Source organism: Etheostoma cragini, chromosome 5 (genome assembly GCF_013103735.1).
Source record: "Etheostoma cragini isolate CJK2018 chromosome 5, CSU_Ecrag_1.0, whole genome shotgun sequence".
NCBI lineage: Eukaryota > Metazoa > Chordata > Actinopteri > Perciformes > Percidae > Etheostoma > Etheostoma cragini.
This window is the reverse complement of record NC_048411.1, coordinates 18,082,148-18,099,905: the sequence shown is the minus strand read 5'-3', so window position 1 is coordinate 18,099,905 and position 17,758 is coordinate 18,082,148. Positions and strand designations below refer to the sequence as shown.

The following is a 17,758-nucleotide window of genomic DNA, read 5'->3' as shown; positions in this document are numbered from 1 at the left end:
AAGCCTGTTTGGCTGAAAAAGCCCTGGAGGAGGGTGGTAACTGTCATTTATATTTACAGCCTTCCCAGACACCTCGGGGGCTGTTATCCAGGTGGCCTCTGTTGAAGCTCTCAGAAACACTCACACCTTTTTCGCAACTCAGAGTATCAATAGACACTGGCTGACTTTGATTCAGCCACATAGAGGTTGTGAGTCATGTGCTTTTGACTGTTAAAACTGGTTGGGTTGAAGCTGGAACTCGAATGCCCTCCGGGATAAAGCATTACTACACTTTTAAAACTTTATTAAACTGTAGAGGACTCTACCAGAGGTTTTAAACTCTCAATAAAAGATTTGAAAGTGAAGCAGAAAAAGGTAGAAAAGGTCTTATACTATAAAACGTACATCATTTTTTTTTACATTCATTAAGAAGCATAGGTGTATGCCTATTATGCTTACTCATCTATCAGTTTTCATATGTGTGGTTCTGTCTTGACATACGGATACATGTAGACAGTGACTTCAAGTATCTGTGTTTTCATGTTGCTCAGTCAGCACTGTCGAGAAAAAAACAATTGCCATAGCTTAGAGTCAAGACTAGACTTGTGGCTCTCAGAGCATGTACCTTAAAATTGTTGACAGCGGGAAGATCGTTTAACACACCAAACGTCTCACAGTGCCGCACAATGCATTCAGTTACTCATGCTTCAGAGTGCCGCTTCAGTCAATATGTAACTACTTCAAATCCGGGCCAGATGTGTCTTTAGAAATGCCACTATGCTTTGCTGATAAGAAGAGAAGAGATGACAGATATTTTGTATTTTTGGTTTGCAGCAATCCTCTTTTCAAAGTCAAACCCTTCAAACGGTCTAATCCTGTCCTGAATGAGAGCTGGATTATTGTATAACCCCTTCATTGATACGCAGCGACACACGCAACACAGCTAGAGAGAGAGAGAGACAGAGAGAGAGAGAGAGAGAGAGAGAGAGAGAGAGAGACAGAGAGAGAGAGAGAGAGACAGAGAGACAGAGAGCGCGAGAGAGAGAGAGAGAGAGAGAGAGAGAGAGAGAGAGAGAGTGAGGCGACTAAAAAAAGTTGTATAACCACTTCAGCTTGGGTTGAAGAACTATACAAAGAGTTATGTAAGCATCCAGCATAAAGCCAGTGAGGAATTTAAAAAAAAATCATTAACAGGTTATCAAAACCCACAGCTATAACTGTGGACATTTTGGTCAAACACACACAACTGGGAATATGCTTACTTGTCAATGGGATGACACCAGCACTTTCCCTTTTCCCTTTGATGAATTCCGGCTGCAATTATGCACACAATTTCAAGATTCAATTTTTTCTTTAAACTGCACATATTCCAAATGCAAAAAAATAAAGCCACTAGTACATCAAAAATGTGAATAAAATGTGATTTTATATTAAAATGAACTCACTCAATCTAAAACTATATGCAAAGTCACTTTGTTCCCTGATTATAAACAGCAAATGGAAGGCCATGTACAATCCTTTAGCTTTTTTTTTTTAATTTCTTTGCTTTAAGTTGTGGCTTTGACGCCACCAGAGAGACAAACATTAATGTCCCATTGTGTCCTCATGAACATTTAAAAACAAGAATAGTGATGCTGCATTTTATGCTTTCTGTGTGTGTTGACTTAAGCCCCAACATGTCAAGCATGGTGACATCCTTTTTACAGAGGTAAACGTTTTGCCAAAGCAAGAGAAATACAGTGTACGTACAACATTAATGAGCTGATCTGAACCGGCCATAGCATCAATCAATTATTACTATTGTAATAATGTATTTTGTTGCCTTTTGGTCATCTCTGTCAATTATATTTAAAGCTATTCTGAATTCAAAATGTTAAAACACAGCTATGACATACTGCACCATCACATTAATAAATGGCGGTGAATGATTTCAATTTTTATAATGTATTTAAATGAAGGCTTTGAACTGAACTTCATACAATAGCAACAAGAAAAAGTGCTGCAATAGTAAAATAAATAAGACAAGACCAGCTATGAGTATGAGAATGAGAGATAAGAAGAACACAGTTGCAAAACACAATTTGGGCTTTATAACATTCAAAACTAGAACGTTTTATTAATTTTTCTTTAAAATCTGATGTTTTTCGAAATATATACAAATGTTCCCTTGTGCTATAAAACAGCAAAGGAAAAAAAATGGAAAACCAACGTTTTACAACGTAAACGTGTACAAACAACTCCTTAATAACGAGTGCTTGATTCATTTATGGCATGGATTTGTCTCACAATGAGCAGTTCAGAAGTTCTTGAGCAGCTGCTCTCACTCCAGTTCAAACATATGTATGACACTGCCTCCATTTCCATTAAAAAGCATCAAAACACAACACTTATCTCTCCAACCATTTCCCTCCATTGTCTGTGGTGTCCTTTCATTGTCTGCAGTCTGTCTAACAGTACAAGTGTCTGTTTTTTTTTGCCTGTAAGGAAAACATCTATTGCACATTATTCAAGTGACCCCATGGCACAACCCAACAGTTTATTCCACTCTTTTTGTCTGGGGGACAATACCATTTTTTTTTCTCTCTACTAAGTTCGTCAGTTGGATAAGTGAATCCAGGAGTAGCAGATTTTTCTCTCTCAAACAAAGGCAGCTCTATTTGCATGAGATGGCTCAAGACACAAAAAACACGTTGCATATCGTCAACGCAGTTTGCATAAATAAAACATGAACCTTGATATTTTTTTGATGGCACTCTGATTAAAAAGTCTCATTAAGGGCTTTACAAGTGTTTTTTGGGTTAATACAAACAAAGAGCCGGCTCATACACATGTTGGAGGGGGCCGTGTAGGCTCATATTTAGTACTGTGCCCTTTGAGAGATGGGTGAGGTTTGATGTAAGGCCTGCTGCTGGTAAACACACTGGCAGCCTTCCTCCTTGTCCTCTTCTTTAGCTTCCTGCTGAACACATTCTGCCACGACTGCAGTGTCTTTGAGGTCCAGATCCACATGCCGCTAGTGATGCCCACCACAAGCAACATGAAAATCTTCACCATGAAGATTTCAACGGCGGGGATGGAAGTCTTCATGACGCACTCATCTGACTCCGGCCTGCTGCTGTCCACGCACTTCTGCTCCGCTGCCAGGACGCGCCAGTAGTCCATGTTGAGCCTCTCGTAGAAGTAGCAGGCGATGACGCAGGTGGCTGGGACAGTGTAGAGCACGGAAAAGACCCCGATGCGAACCATCAACTTCTCAAGCTTGTCTGTGTTCTCGCCCTCGGTTTTCATTATCTTACGAATGTGGAAGAGGGCCACGAAGCCAGACAGCAGGAAGGAAGTGCCAATAATAAGGTAGCAGGAGAGAGGAATAAGCACAAAGCCCGTGAGAGCTTTGACGTCCATGCTGCCCACGTAGCAGACGCCCGTTAGCTCGTCCCCGGCCACCTTCCTCATCACCAGGATCATGATGGTCTTCACGGCCGGGATGGCCCACGCTGCCAGATGGAAGTAGCTACTGTTGGCCTCGATGGCCTCATGACCCCACTTCTTCCCCGCGGCCAGGAACCATGTGAGGGTCAGGATAACCCACCAGAGGGAGCTGGCCATGCCAAAATAATACAGGATAAGAAACACAATGGTGCAGCCGGTGCTCTCCAGACCCTCCTGGATAATATACTGCACCCCATTGTCTCGGTCACAGGCTATTCTGTCGGCTCCCACAAACAGTCGGATGAGGTAGCCCACCGAGTAAACACAGTAGGACATGGAGAGGAAAATAATCGGCCTCTCAGGGTATTTGAAGCGTTGTGGGTCTATGAGGAAAGTGAGCACAGTGAAGGCGCTGGAGACAAAGCAGAGGATGGACCAGATGGCTATCCACACCAAAGAGAACTGCTTGTCTCCCTGACTCCAGTATACGTCCACTTTGGGGTAGCATTTGGGGGCACAGGACTCACTTTTCTCCACAAAGTGAAACTTGCCAGGATTGCTGCACGTCTGCCTGCTGCTGCTGTCCTTAGGATGCAGGTCATGTCCGTTTAGAGGCCGCTGGGGCCTAAATTCTGGCGGCTGGGTGTGGGAGACTTTAGGAGGCTCATCTGAGCCGTTGTTGGGCGCCTCCATGCAAAGGTTGTTCGGGTCGTTTTTGGTCGGCAACCGGGAGCAGTCCAGAGAGTCCGGCCAGGGGAAGTTAAATTGTTCCAAGATGGGAGAGCATTTCAGCTTGACCTGCTCACACATGACTCTACATGCTGGGATGGGGTTGGACACCTGCTCAGTGCACATGGGAGCGTACAGTGAACACAGGAAAAATTTGAGGTGACTGTGGCATCCAAACTGTATCAGTGTGGCAAACTCCTGCAGCTTTATCGCTGCCTCCTTTTGGTCATCATGGCCCATAAGATTTGGCATGCGTGTCATATTGTAGCCAATGTCTTTACACTGGGGGATGCTGATGTGTTGACATTTCCCCTCTCCAGACCAGTCGGGGTCTATGGAGCTAATGGCTAAACACCCACCACTACACAGGACCAGCACCACATAGATGAGGCTCGGATTAACAGTTGAACACATTCTCCCTTTCATGATTAAAGAAAAACAAATGGCCAAATGTTTCACCGCTAGCCTCCTACAACGCACGGTTTTGTCATTAAAAAAAGTCAGTGATGAAACCCGGCTGGTGTTTGTGTGTCAGATCAATGTGTGTGTTGGGGGGGGGGGGCGACTTACAGAACTATCTGCTGCAAGACCATCGTTTCCTCATTGTAGGCTCGCAATAAAATAAATAAATTAGTAAAGGCATAAACCCCGCCGTGGTCCCAACACGTTTTCTCGCTGGAAGTCGCGTGCGTTCAGGTCCATGCTTTCAAGCGATCTCAGTTTGGAGCTGAAGTGTTGGAGCTACTTTCAGCCTCTCTCTTGCACCGTGCAGTTCAGTCTCCTATGGGAGTAAAAGGTAGTGCTAATGTGTTCCAATTTGTTTCCTACTTCTTTCCCAAAAAACCACACTCATCCGTCACTTTTTTCACCCCCCGGAGTATCTGTCCGTGCAGCGGAGCGATTTCAGTCCTTGAGCGACAACTTGGAAAAAGCAACCAAATAATTGTCCTCCAGTCTTTTGTGCGTCGGGGACGGCTGCTCACAAGGCACCGAAAACAATCAATCAGTCAGGAAAATAAGTCAAATAAATATCCTCGGTGATGAATAAGAAATGTGTCCCAAAAATTGCAGGATTCAGCTCATCCCGTCAACAGGCAGTCGATGCGTTTGGTGGCAGCGCTCGTCTGAGCTGGTCGGAGCCTCCGTCCCGGTCTAACCTGCCAAAAGATCCGCCTTCAAAGACAGCTGCTTTGCATAAGAAAGATGACACTGACACGCGGATTATTTTCAAATCGTGCGGAACAGCTTGTTCATTACAGCAGTTTCAAAGGGCTCGCAGCAAACTTCCTTCTCTCTTTTTGTTTGTGCTCATCCCCAAACTTCAACTTTAGTTTCGACGGGACACATTTTTTATGAGAATCCCAAAATGTTGCGTTATATGAATCACAGGCGCACCAAAACCCGAGCTTTGGTTACAACCGATTTTATCTGTCTGCATGTTGTAACTGCATGGCAAGAAAAAAAAAAAGGATATTTATTTCCCCCTCTTCCATTGCTTTCTCTTGTGAAATAAGTTTTAGAATGCACCCCACCTCTCTTAAATAGCATGTAGGCTATAGCCTAGAGAAATGACTGAACACGTTCAGTTTTTACTGCTACTTTCTGCAATTATACAACATTTTCTATATATTTTTACATAGTTTGGTCCAATGCCACCTCTGATTTGGTATTAAGAGTTTAATATATGCTAAATAGCCAAATATAATCCAGATGTTTACTTAAACTGAGAAAATGCTTTGAACAATGAGACAATCCATAAGAAAACTATTATCATATTGTCCCTTATGCACAGGAAGACATTACTACAGTACATGGGTCTAAGAACAGAGATGATGCTGTTCAATGTAAAGTAATGATATACATGTGTGTGTGTGTGAATAATGTGTTTTGCATCTTGTCTGGTTGTGTAGCCTGTTCTTTCCATGTTCCATGGTGTAGTGGAGGCCATGTGCCTCAGGCAGCTTCCAGCTGTTTTGCAAAACCTGGAAGCTGCTTGACATCCTCCTGGATCCATTTTATTCATATATTATGTACACACTGTGAATCATCTTTTCATATGGATACGTTTATATTGTGATGTGTATGTGTATTGTATTATAGTGGTCTGTTCTGTACACATGTCTTCTATTGTCTGTCCGTCTTGGGAGAGGGATTCCACCTCAGTTGTTCTTTCTGAGGTTTCTTCCATTTAGTTTTCCCTTTAAAGGTTTTTGGATGGAGTTTTTCCTTATCTGAAGTGAGGGCCGAAAAGGAAAAAGGATGTCATGTGCCGTATAGATATTAAAGACACCTGATTTGTCATTTGTTACCTTGGGCTATATAAATAAAATTGACTTATTAAGTGTTATGCAGAATGCCACCTTTGAGAGTATCACATCCTTCAATGTTGTGTTAAGGGAATTCTGTTTCTTACATTAACATGTAAGCAGCTAGCATTTCATGTTGCAGCTGGTCAAGTGGAGGTGGTGCTGATTCATATTCTTATAGTTTACGCTATAAAAATGCACCATGTTTTATTTGTTGATACATGTTTTGTATATAAAATCTGAACTGGCAATGTGACCTATATCAGCCATCAAATAAATGTAGTTGGCTGAAAAGTAAAATGTTCCCCCTTGAAATAGAAATCAAGTACAAAGTAGCACAGAATGAAAATATTCACGTAAAGTACAGTACTTGAGTACATGTAGTTAGTTTGACATCTCCCTATAGACTGACTGGAATCACCAATAGTGATTTTTTGGAAACTGAAAAATAATGATTCAAGACCGTAGTCTTCAATATTGTTCAAGCAAAATGAGTGCTGATCAATTTAAGATGAAAGTGATTGGAAGCATGACTCATGTTGTAGCACGGATGTCCCCTTTAAATAATAATATCTTGTTTATAAACGCCATTTCATGTAACGTATAAACATTCAGAAGCAGATGGGTTTACCACATCTTCTTACTAAATTCATTTTCAGTAAGTATGCTTAATTCATTGCACAATGCAAGTTTGCAAACAATATTCACACACATAGCATAAAGAAGAGAAGGTAACGGATGTTTGAAGTGAAAAAACCTTGGCTATATTGTGTTGACTAAGAGAGAGTTTGGCTTTCTGTATTAGAAACATTCTCGAACGCACCAGGAACCACTCGTTGAGAAAGCGTCTGAGACTGTTGATAAAAGCACATCCCGTTTTAGGATCTGTTTAGAATTTAGTTTATTGTGTTCTGGCCAATGTTAACCGTGCAAAATTCAACAACAGCTTGCAGTCATGTCCTGTCTTTTTCATTAGAGGAAGTAGTCCACAAAATAAATAAGAAGGTGAAATTCCTTTTAAAAATGTCATCCTTCAGTGTTACATTGTTCTATTGTCGTACCCCGAGAAGCTTGAATTAGTAGCTCAGATAGCTCTCTCACAGTGAAATCTGTATTTGCACCACATGTCTAACTCTAACTTTTTTGGACCATATGACTGAAATTGAATCAGCTCTGAGTGGCATCACAAATGTAACCTTAAATGCAACCGTATTTACGGTACATATTTATTTTAAAATCCAGGTAATTTAATGGGCCTTTTCCATCACAGAGACCTCTTTATATGCCCTCTGTAAACCCCTTATTATAATCATTGATTGATCAATTGATTCTAATAAGAGAATCTCACTCCTTGGTGAATGTCCAGCTGGGCTTCCAGACACATTACAGTAAAAAGCTGTTTCATTCTTCACATCTTAAAAAGCTGCAGTGTCTGTGGCACTGTGCTGCAGAGAACCAAATGCTGATTTACCATGTTGTGTAATCTTAGTGATGGAAGTTTCTCAGAAGAAGATATTTTAATTAATATAATGAAGTAATTAATGATATTGCTCAACAACAATCATAATGCAATGTGTTTCTGTTGTTGCATTTTCACCCAAAGACTCTGCTTTCTTGAAGCAAATGGTGAAACGACCATCTCCCCATAGAGTATGGAAGTGTTACACTAACTATATATGTGTTAGCTCTGTCCAGCAGATATCCTGTCTCTTGCATGTGATAGGCACCAGTCCCCTGTTACCCTGGACAGGATAAATTCTTTAGAAAATGAATGAATGGATGTGTTTTTATTAGCCCGTTAAAGCGAAACAATTCCTGTAGAGAACCGGCCTACATACAACACAGCACCAAAGTCACAGTGTGTCATAAAATAAACCGCATGAAATGCATCAGCAAATAGACCCCTGTAATAAATGGCGCACGTAAACCCTGATGATGCATTGTTGTTACAGTGTGTAACAACAATGCAACTCCATCTTGGTTTTATATTGGGTCGGTCTGTTCATGGAGGAGCTGGGTGGCGTGATAGAAGAACAGGTTATGAGGCCTTTCACCTTTTTTTAAATATGTGTGAGATCCTCCAGACCTTACTCACATTACCTTATGAAAAGTTTGTGGTGGTAAGATTTATACTCCAGCGCTGGCAGTGGTCTTCATCAAGGGTGAAATACTGATCCCAAGTAAACAGGAGGGCTTTTAGTAAGTTTTTACAAGAGTCACCAAAGTGCTTTTAGAAGTATTTCAGAAATGTGTTTGGGCAAGATGAGAAACCTGGCACCAGCGTGCCTAAATGGTTTAAGCACAGCATATCTTAGTGGTGGCATTTCAGCTGTTCGCGCTCAGTGTGTGTGGAGCAGGAGCATAAATATAGGGTATGAGTACACTTATGAACACAATACCCTCCTCCTATGCAGCACATGTGCTTCTCAGATTCCACTTATCCAGCTGTTAATATTTGAAAAGGCTTGGACCTAAAAAATATCTCACATTCATCACTATATTTTTTTAAATGGCCAATGCTAATATGTTCCCAGTTAGTAAGCAATGCTTTTAGCTGCCACGCTTATATACCCTACTTCTAACTCAGCAGTATTTTTATTTTTGTGTTAAAATCAGTTTAGTGGCACATTCAAAATGATATGCAAAGCATTTTTTCTTTGTCAAACAAAAATAAAGCCCAGATGTTGTAGCAGGCTGCATGTGACATATTCTGACCCCTCACAAAGACAATGGTAACAGCTGACATGCATGCTCTGTCCCTCCCTATTCACTAGACCTTCATCATGTAGCTGATGCGTAGAAGAAGAACAAAAAGACATGACAGTTTTAATGTGAAGAAGAATAATGTTATATCAATGTGTTTCCAGAGCCAGGGCCAGTTCTGCTCTCCATTGACTGATCATTCAGCTTTTAGGAAACCCTGTCTGGCATGTTTCAAAGCAAATATCTGCCCTTATTATCGCTGCCTTTGGTGTAATGAAGCTGACAAGATAATACTGTCACACAGTCTAATAAGAACACACAGTCTACTGGTTTGTTGTAATTCATTGCCTTTGTTCTGTTCTAGCTCCTGTCTTTTCCTCCTGCCTCCCACTCCTTCATGATTGTTTTGGTCATGATGATGTGTCTTTGAAAATGAGAAGAAAAGGGGAGGAATCAGGCCTGTTCAGTCTTTAGCATCTGTAGCCTCAGCAGCTACTGTCTCTTTTATGATTTTTTTTTCTCCCTGTCTACCACCCCCTGTTTCATATACAGCCCCCTTCTATAGCTTATTCCTACTCACACAAGTGCATCACACACACACACACACATACACACACACACACACACACACACACACACACACACACACACACACACACACACACACACACAGTAACTTTATCTCATCTCTGCAACCATAACAGTGTGATGAAGAAAAGCAACGCAGCTTCATCTCTGAGAAATCAGCAACTGTGAGATAATTCTGTAACTAATAAAGTGAAAGGAGGGGGAATGGGGGGGGCTCTTTGATGGCTGAAGCTGAAAAGATATTTTATTTTTTTTGTGTGTGGGATTTGCGATGTGTGATTCTATGGAGCGAGCTGGCTCCCTGCTGCTCGGCTCTGGCTGGAAGCTGGCCCCCCTCTGGCTAATGTTATGGAGAATCGGAGGAATTTTATGGCTGTCTTTTCCCTCAGCCGCCTTTTTTCTTTTGTTCCCCTTTGAAGAATGACTTTAGACATTTTATTTACATATTTAACCATGGATGAAAGAAGTGAAGGGGTGAAGAAGCAAAGCTCCTTGGGATCTTTAGGGAATTTTGATCAGTTAAAATGAGTTGAAGCTAATACATATAAATACTGCGTAGCCTGCAATGAGATAGGTATCAAACACGCCACTATGACGGGACATTTCCGAAATTGACGCCATCGGTTCTTTGGGGGGAAAAACATGATCTGCTTATACCAACTCCGTATCAGTTAGAGTAATCATGGTTTTTTTCTCTTAATTGCTGTGGTTAGTTGACTTGCATGCTGTTCCAACATGTGAGGTATGCTATGGAAGAGATGGGGGGACGTTTTAGACATGTTTGGCATTGTTGTTGGCGCTGAAAGGGCATGTTGATTAAACGTACGGGTGGGGTAGGGCTATAATCTTCTTAACCAAGGCCCTCCTCTTCTCTTTCAGAGGGCACAAAGAGAAGAAACAACACACTCGGCTGGAGGTGAGACCATTTGTCCACATGCCCTGCACATTGTACGAAGATCCTGTTCTCCCTCCTGATCGCACGCATTCAGCGTTTAGCTCAGGATGATCCCATTTATCAACATAATCTGTTATTTTCTCTCTTATTGCCACTCCACAATTTTGTGAAGAGGTTGGTGCTAAAAAGAAGAAGAAAAAATCACGCTGGTAAAGCATCTTTTTCTCTGTTTTTTTGCAACTGCAAGCAATGATAATTGTGTTTAAAATCACACGTGATATTTTTTCTGTCCCAAGCTTTAATAAGAGCATCAGTTTTAGTAAAGGGTCAGACGTTTTGAGGAAACGCACATGAATCAAGTAATTAATTATTGAAGAGCCCTGTCAACATCAAAGCTGCACTATTCTTTGCTCATATGGTTTAAATGAGGACTAATTCATTTCACTCTTCTTTTCACTTTGCAGGATTAAAACCTGCTTTGTTTCACTGCCGTTATTATGGGTAGAGTCCCATCTGACCTCATTCATTATATCTTGGGGTTGATAAGAGGAGGTCACTGCGTCATTGTAACCTTTCAAGTGTTTAAAGAGTAGATCAGTATAATTGTAAGGATGGTGGAGCGTTATATGACTGGGAAAGCTGTCGGGCAATCTGCAATAAACAGCGTTGTGATAAATGTTTGTTATGAAGCCCAATAACATCTGGGTTGAGGCTGCTTTGACACAGCAATATTAGTTTAGCGGGGGTGTTCTTACATCATACTCTTTCATGTGGAGGTCGTTTAACAGCATAGAGAAGAGGAAGGGAGGAAGAAGTGGTGGTGGAAGAGTGGGATAAGAGGAGGAGGAGGGGGATTGTTGGAGTTCAGCGGCTTGAGACGAAGCAATGAACCAAACACAGTTACAGTAAACGCATTTTTTTGTTTTAGAAAGTCCCATAAGACCTTCTGAATTATTTTAAAACACGGCAAGCGATTAGCAGTAGACGTTAAAGACGAAAGAGAATTGGAAAAAGTCGAAATGATTTTATTGCCTGGGTCGATGAAGGATGCTGATGGTAATGTTATTAGCCGAGGTCCTCGTGGGGGCACTTGAGTGTGAATTGCTAATCAGGAAGGCCTTCTTCTGGTCTAATCCCTCTTTGAGTGGCCGGCCTGGAATCAGCGCGTCTGGGGAGACTCCCCACTGCTTCTGGCTCTGGAGGCGCCATTCAACAGCACAGCCCTCCTGTTCCATTCCCACAGTCCCCTCACACTGTGCGTTGCAGCCATGTACACACACACACACACACACACACACACACACACACACACACACACACACACACACACACACACACACACACACACACACACACACACACACACACACAGACACACATCCTCCTCTGCCCAAATTAGATTAGACCCTTCCCTTTCTCCCCAGCAAGGCGCTGGTCTTTTCTCTGCCTGGTCATTTATCCTACCCTTTTGTCTCTGCTTTATAAAAGAGAAACACATTCCCAAACAACTCCGCTCCCTAAGAATGCACCGGTTTTGGAAAAGGATGAGGGAAGGGCAGACATCTTTAGCAGACCTGAGGTGATGCTATAATATCGCTAACCCTTTGGTGTGTCAGCTCTAATGATGTGTAGGGGAGAAGAGTGGTGTGGCAGAGCAGTGAGAGCAACGCCAGCTGTGCATAACGTCAACCTGTTACCCCAAAACAACACTGAGCCCTTTCTGACAGCAACACTAAGGATGTCTTTATTGTGGCCCCCTTACTAACACTGTTCAACATTTGCTCTGCCTGGCTGTAAATACAACCTGACTAGAATAGATAAAGTGCAGTTGACAAACTATCTGCGTGGGACATGCACCATGTGTCTCCGAGTCCTGTAGTATTAGTTGTTTTGATTTTGTTTATCTTTATTCCTGCAAACCAGTAATGGACACTGACGCATATAGGCAAAAATAAAGGCCTCTTTTGAAAGGGTCTTTTGTAAGAAAGCCCTGGTGGAAGCTTATTCCTCCTGGTTCAATGTGCAGCCAAGCTATCCCAAAAGCAGCAAATTGAGATCAAAGCTAAATTAAAGCTGACTCGTTCAAAGCAAGATAAAAATGTGTGAGCCTGCAGCAATATTTTCTCTATTGATTTCCTCCTTTGCTTGCACTCCGTGGGACTGTGCTGTGCTCAGCGCCAGTGTCGGAGATTCTAAGGCTGCTGCAGGGAGAAAGGAAATGACTATCGATACAGACAGAAAAACACTGTCATAATGATCAGGGATAAATGGATTTCACACAGCGCTTGACATCTAAGCGATTGGGTAACTTTTCATAGCCGTCCAAGTCTGTTTTCACTTTGCATTAAGACACAGGGAGGAATAATGAGAACATCTAATGGCAAGCATAAGAGTGGCATGAACAGCGAGCGTGGGGAACAGCATTGTCTTCTTGTGCTGTTATTAGCTGTGATTTTGTGGATTGAAGCAGGCGCCTAGAGCCAAGTTTTGCCATTGTCTTCTCATCCAGTTGCATCTCTTTTTAAGGAACCGCATGTGGAGTCTATCTCTCTCAAGTTTATTTTGATTTGCCAGAACATTTGAAGAGTGTCTTTGACAGACATTTCTATGGCCGCTTTCTTATTTGCTTTTATGTTCAGCACTAAAACAAAGAATCTGGCCAAGATGACGTTTTCTCAGTGCTGCACAACAGATAACTGCACATCGAAAAGATGTCAGCTTTAATTAGAGAGAGCTAGCTCCAATGTGATGTTCCAACGATAACACAACAGCAAAGACGATGTCTTTGTTATGTTGAGCTCAAATCCAGGTAATTATGGGTAATTTACAATCACTCTACTTGCGCTGCAGGTTGCCGGCAAGGTGTGAAGGCACGAGTGAAGGTAAAGGTGAAGGATTCTGCGCCGCGTTTGAAGTTGTGGGAGGGATTGACAAGCCTTGCAGTGAAACCTGAGCAGGTATGAAGACAAGCTGGAACAATCAATGTCTGCACACATTGCAGGCCAAGGGTGTTTTTTTTCTTCTTTCGGCTGTAATTCTCATGTTGGATCTGTACACAGTCTTGCACATCAATCTTTATCTACAGCAGAACAATGTAGCAAAAGATGTCGGAAAGCTGATCAAAAATCCAAAATGGCTGTCAGTCGACACTGGAGCCTTCAACAACTGACTTTGTTATCCGTGTCTCATGCAAGAGTGCATCTTTTATGCTCTCTTCACCTCTCTGTTGTGAGGGGTAATACCGGAGCGAGCTGAAAGGAACATGAATCAAGTTGTGGAAAATGTCTTTCAATCTGTTTCAGATATTGTTTCATAGCTGTAAGCAGTCTTACCTCATCTGTGAGGCTTTCTCTTCAGACAGAGGGATCACTGTATCTGTAGGCATTCCTCCGACTCAAATATCAAAACAGCACTAAATAACCTGTCATTCTCCCTCCCCAGAACATAGACGTTGCTGCGTGATAAAGCTTGTGGTCCATTTTTTGAGGGAAGAATTAACCCACAAAAGGTACAACCTATGAAGTTCAAAGGTTATACCATCGCGGGTGCGATTCACAGACAAAAAACGACAAAACACGTTCTAAAAAGAAAGTAATTGGAACTATAAAGGGGTGTTGTTTAAAAATTGCAGATAGTAGCAGTACACATTTTTCACACATTTAAGCCCTTGTCAAAGAGACAGCTGTTGTTAACCCAGTTAAGGAATGTGCCTATGGGCTTCCCCCCAACACGCACGCACGCAAACTCTGAGCAAGTGCAATGGCTATTTTACTTCTACACATTTGGTGTTCCAGATATGACCCAGATATTGACATTAAACATTATACCAAGTTAATTCCATTTCACATCAGTGCCTTCTGGTTGATCTATGCACTGCCTTGTCATGCCCTGCTATATCATGCCATGTCCTGCTACACCATGAACTACTATAACTACTGCTGTTTAGTTCCATTATCTTTTATATATATATATATATATATATATATATATATATATATATATATATATATATAGCGTCTACCAAGAGCCTGGGCTGTTCGAGGTTTCTGCCTAAAAGGGACTTTTTTTACGCTAAGGAACAGACAGATGCAAACGCATGTCAACAAAATAAAGGGGATTTATTTGAGCTGAGAGGAGAGAGGAAGGAGATGCCAGGGATAGGGAAGCAGAGACGAGGAAGCTTGATACATGGGGGAGGTGTGGGAAAGCCAGGAGCGAGGAGCGGAGGGGAAGACACTGGGACTGGAAGTTGAGACGGCAACAGGCTGAAGCAGGGTGCCGTGGCAGGGGACACGAGAGGAGAAGCCAGCTGACCGGAGACGAATAACAGGACTGGAGGTGATGACTGTGGGGGAAAAAAAATAAAAGAGGTTTGTCTAGCATAAAACAAAGAGGCAAGGACACTCAATGAATCAGGTTTGGCTGTAAGAGTTTCACCAGGGTGACTGGAGTAACGATCAAGCAAAGAGTGGTTGGACAGCCGGGGTGGATAAACTGTAGCTGATTGGAGATGGCAGGCAGGTGTGAGCGGCAGGAGCAGGTGATTGTAGATGAGACTCAGGTGTGTGTAGTCACAAGGCAGGTCAGAGGGGGAGCACTGGGACAGGGTGGCCCCAACGCCCAAATCCGAGGTCTCCACCCACAAACTGGAGAGATGTGTCAGAATTGGTGAAAATGGGGGCAGAGGTGAAACAGGATTTGAGCAGGGAGAAGGCTGCAACAGTTTCTGGAGACCAGACGAAGGGAACCAAACGGCCAAAGAGCTGTAATTGCGCATGAACCGGCGGTAAAAGTTAGCAAAGCCCAAAATACGTTGTAATTGCTTAATTGAGGTCGGAATAGACCAAAGGATTTGATCTTTGCCTGGTCCACACAAAGTTGACTACTCTCCACAATGAAGCCCAGGAACTGAACAGACTAAAATCACACTTCTCTGCCTCAACGAGCAGTCTGATCTCCAGAAGCCGCTGCAGCACCAACCGGATGTGTTCAGTGTGTTGGACAACAAGATTTTTTCCCCGCAACAATTTTTTTCCCCGCCACTCAATGCTCGCTCTTAGGGGAATTACTGGTATGGTTTGGTCTTTGTAAATTTTAGTGTGGTCTAGACCTACTCTATCTGTTAAGTGTCTCGTGATACCTCTTGTTATGCTTTGGTAATATAAATAAAATGTAATTAAATTGAATTGAATTGATCAAACGGGAAACCTGCAACTCAATCAAACACTGTCAAAAGAAAGAGCCACTACGACAGAAGTCCTAAACTTGTCCTGTTTGGAACTGTCTCACATGCCCTTTTAACTCATCCTGTTTGATACGCTTTAGTTTTATCTCAAAAGTACAGTACATGGGAAGGTATCTTTGGGAAGAGCTGTTTTTACTATGATTATGAACAACACATAAAAACAATATGCATTTGTGTCTTTCTATCACACATTTCTTTTTCTGCTTCATAGTTGGTGCAGACAACACCGCTGCTGCCTCGCGTCACGGGAAAAGTTGCTGATGTGGAGGCTTTAGTGGAGGGATTTGAAAGCAGGTTTTTGGGGGATGTCTTCGTTAAGAAGCCAGGGACTCAAGAAACGACAAAGTGCACACTGAATGTTCAAAGATGGCTGTTGTTAAGATGTGCAGATTGGGTGTGACAGACCCAGGCCAGGTCTGAGCTCTTAAGCTCGTAAGTAAAAGCAGACGTGGACAAAAGTTTACAGCGGTTCTTTGTATGCTTTTAAAGTAATTGTTTTTACATTTGAAACAAAGTTTCTCATTACAAACAATTATTGGAACCCAGTCAAGAAGTTTTTTTTGTTAGGTGTGTTCAGACTGAAGCAAATTTGCAATGGAATCTTCGCTCAATGCCTTAGTTTGACAATCCCTACTATGGCTGTTACTGTACCAATTCAAAGCTATAAATGAATGGATAATATGTTTTCTTGATAGGACTTAAGATGGATACTATCTTATATCTGACATGTAACTATAAGATTACAGCCAACAGCCATTTAGCTGCAGAGCAAAGAGGGGGAATGGCTCCGTTCAAAGGCCAGATGTCTACACCTGTTTGTGTTTTCTATGCTAAGCCAAGCTAACTTGCGTTCAGCTATTGATGCATATTTACCACAAAGACATAAAAGAGATATATTATTATATAAGTGTATTTCCCAAAATGTCACAACATGCCGTCAAAGCTGTAGTACGGAACTTTAAGATGGGGGATGGGTAAGGCTTGTATCACACATGGTGGGTGTGTGGAGTGTGCCTGTCAGGTCAGTATACTTCATCCAACACTTTATACATAAGTGTTGCATGAAGTATGTTTAAGTAAGTTTGTGTGAAACATGAACCCTTTCTTCATTTATCTGTTTGTTTATTTGACTAAAGGTGATTTCCAACTGACCATGAAGCAGATTTTTTTTCTCCATTAATCCAACATAATTTATTGGGTGACATCTGAGTGAGCTCAGAACTCTTCAGTAATATCAATTATTTTTCTGTTGTTTCAGGACATTAGGGCTGTACCTCACTCACAATGTTTAGTCGAATGTAGCTGTTCAACACACATTTACACATCTTTTTTTCCCATATGAACTATCAAGCTTTGTTGAAATGGCAGATTTTTGAACAGGGTTTGGCAGGACGTTCAGGGTGACAGCAGCGTTCCCTTAATATAGTAAACAAGCCAAGCCAACATGCTTGCTTACTATGACAGATCGGAAATGTACACCAAAGATTTTTGCAGCCACTAACGAAAGTTAGAGTTTAAATCATATAACTGTAAGTTGTTGTGAGTTTTACATTAACCACTTCTAAGCAGCAGGCAGAATATATGTTCTCGAAGCCTGTGTCGCGCAGACTCCCCCAAGTTTAAGATTTGCTGTGTTCATTCAAAACAACATGGAAAACCTAATCGGAACTAGACCCACCTCTATGGTTGATGAATTGTTATTGGTCATGTTGTTACGTAATGGACAACATTTCACAATTGAGATGTGTTTGTGTCTGTATGTGCGAGTTGTAACTTCTTTTTGCTGCAACAACTAATCTAACTTCTAAATCCCTGCTTCATCATCTAAAAGGTGTTGCCTTAAAAAGGAAGCACTCTGTGTGAACCTCACAAGAACAGCCACCT

General features: G+C 41.9%; 1 protein-coding gene across 1 annotated transcript; it reads right to left on the bottom strand.

Moving 5' to 3' along the window:
* Positions 1-1,388: 1,388 nt before the first annotated feature.
* On the bottom strand, positions 1,389-15,905 carry fzd10 (frizzled class receptor 10). Its single transcript, XM_034872441.1, has 2 exons — positions 15,895-15,905; positions 1,389-5,092 (listed from the first exon to the last, which is right to left on the bottom strand). Exon 2 carries the CDS (start codon positions 4,561-4,563, stop codon positions 2,800-2,802), a length of 1,764 nt encoding a protein of 587 aa, XP_034728332.1. The 5' UTR covers positions 4,564-5,092; positions 15,895-15,905; the 3' UTR covers positions 1,389-2,799.
* Positions 15,906-17,758: the final 1,853 nt, after the last annotated feature.

Excerpts from the sequence above, each read along its gene's own strand:
- fzd10 (XM_034872441.1), bottom strand. The coding sequence starts at position 4,563 with ATGAAAGGGAGAATGTGTTCAACTGTTAATCCGAGCCTCATCTATGTG.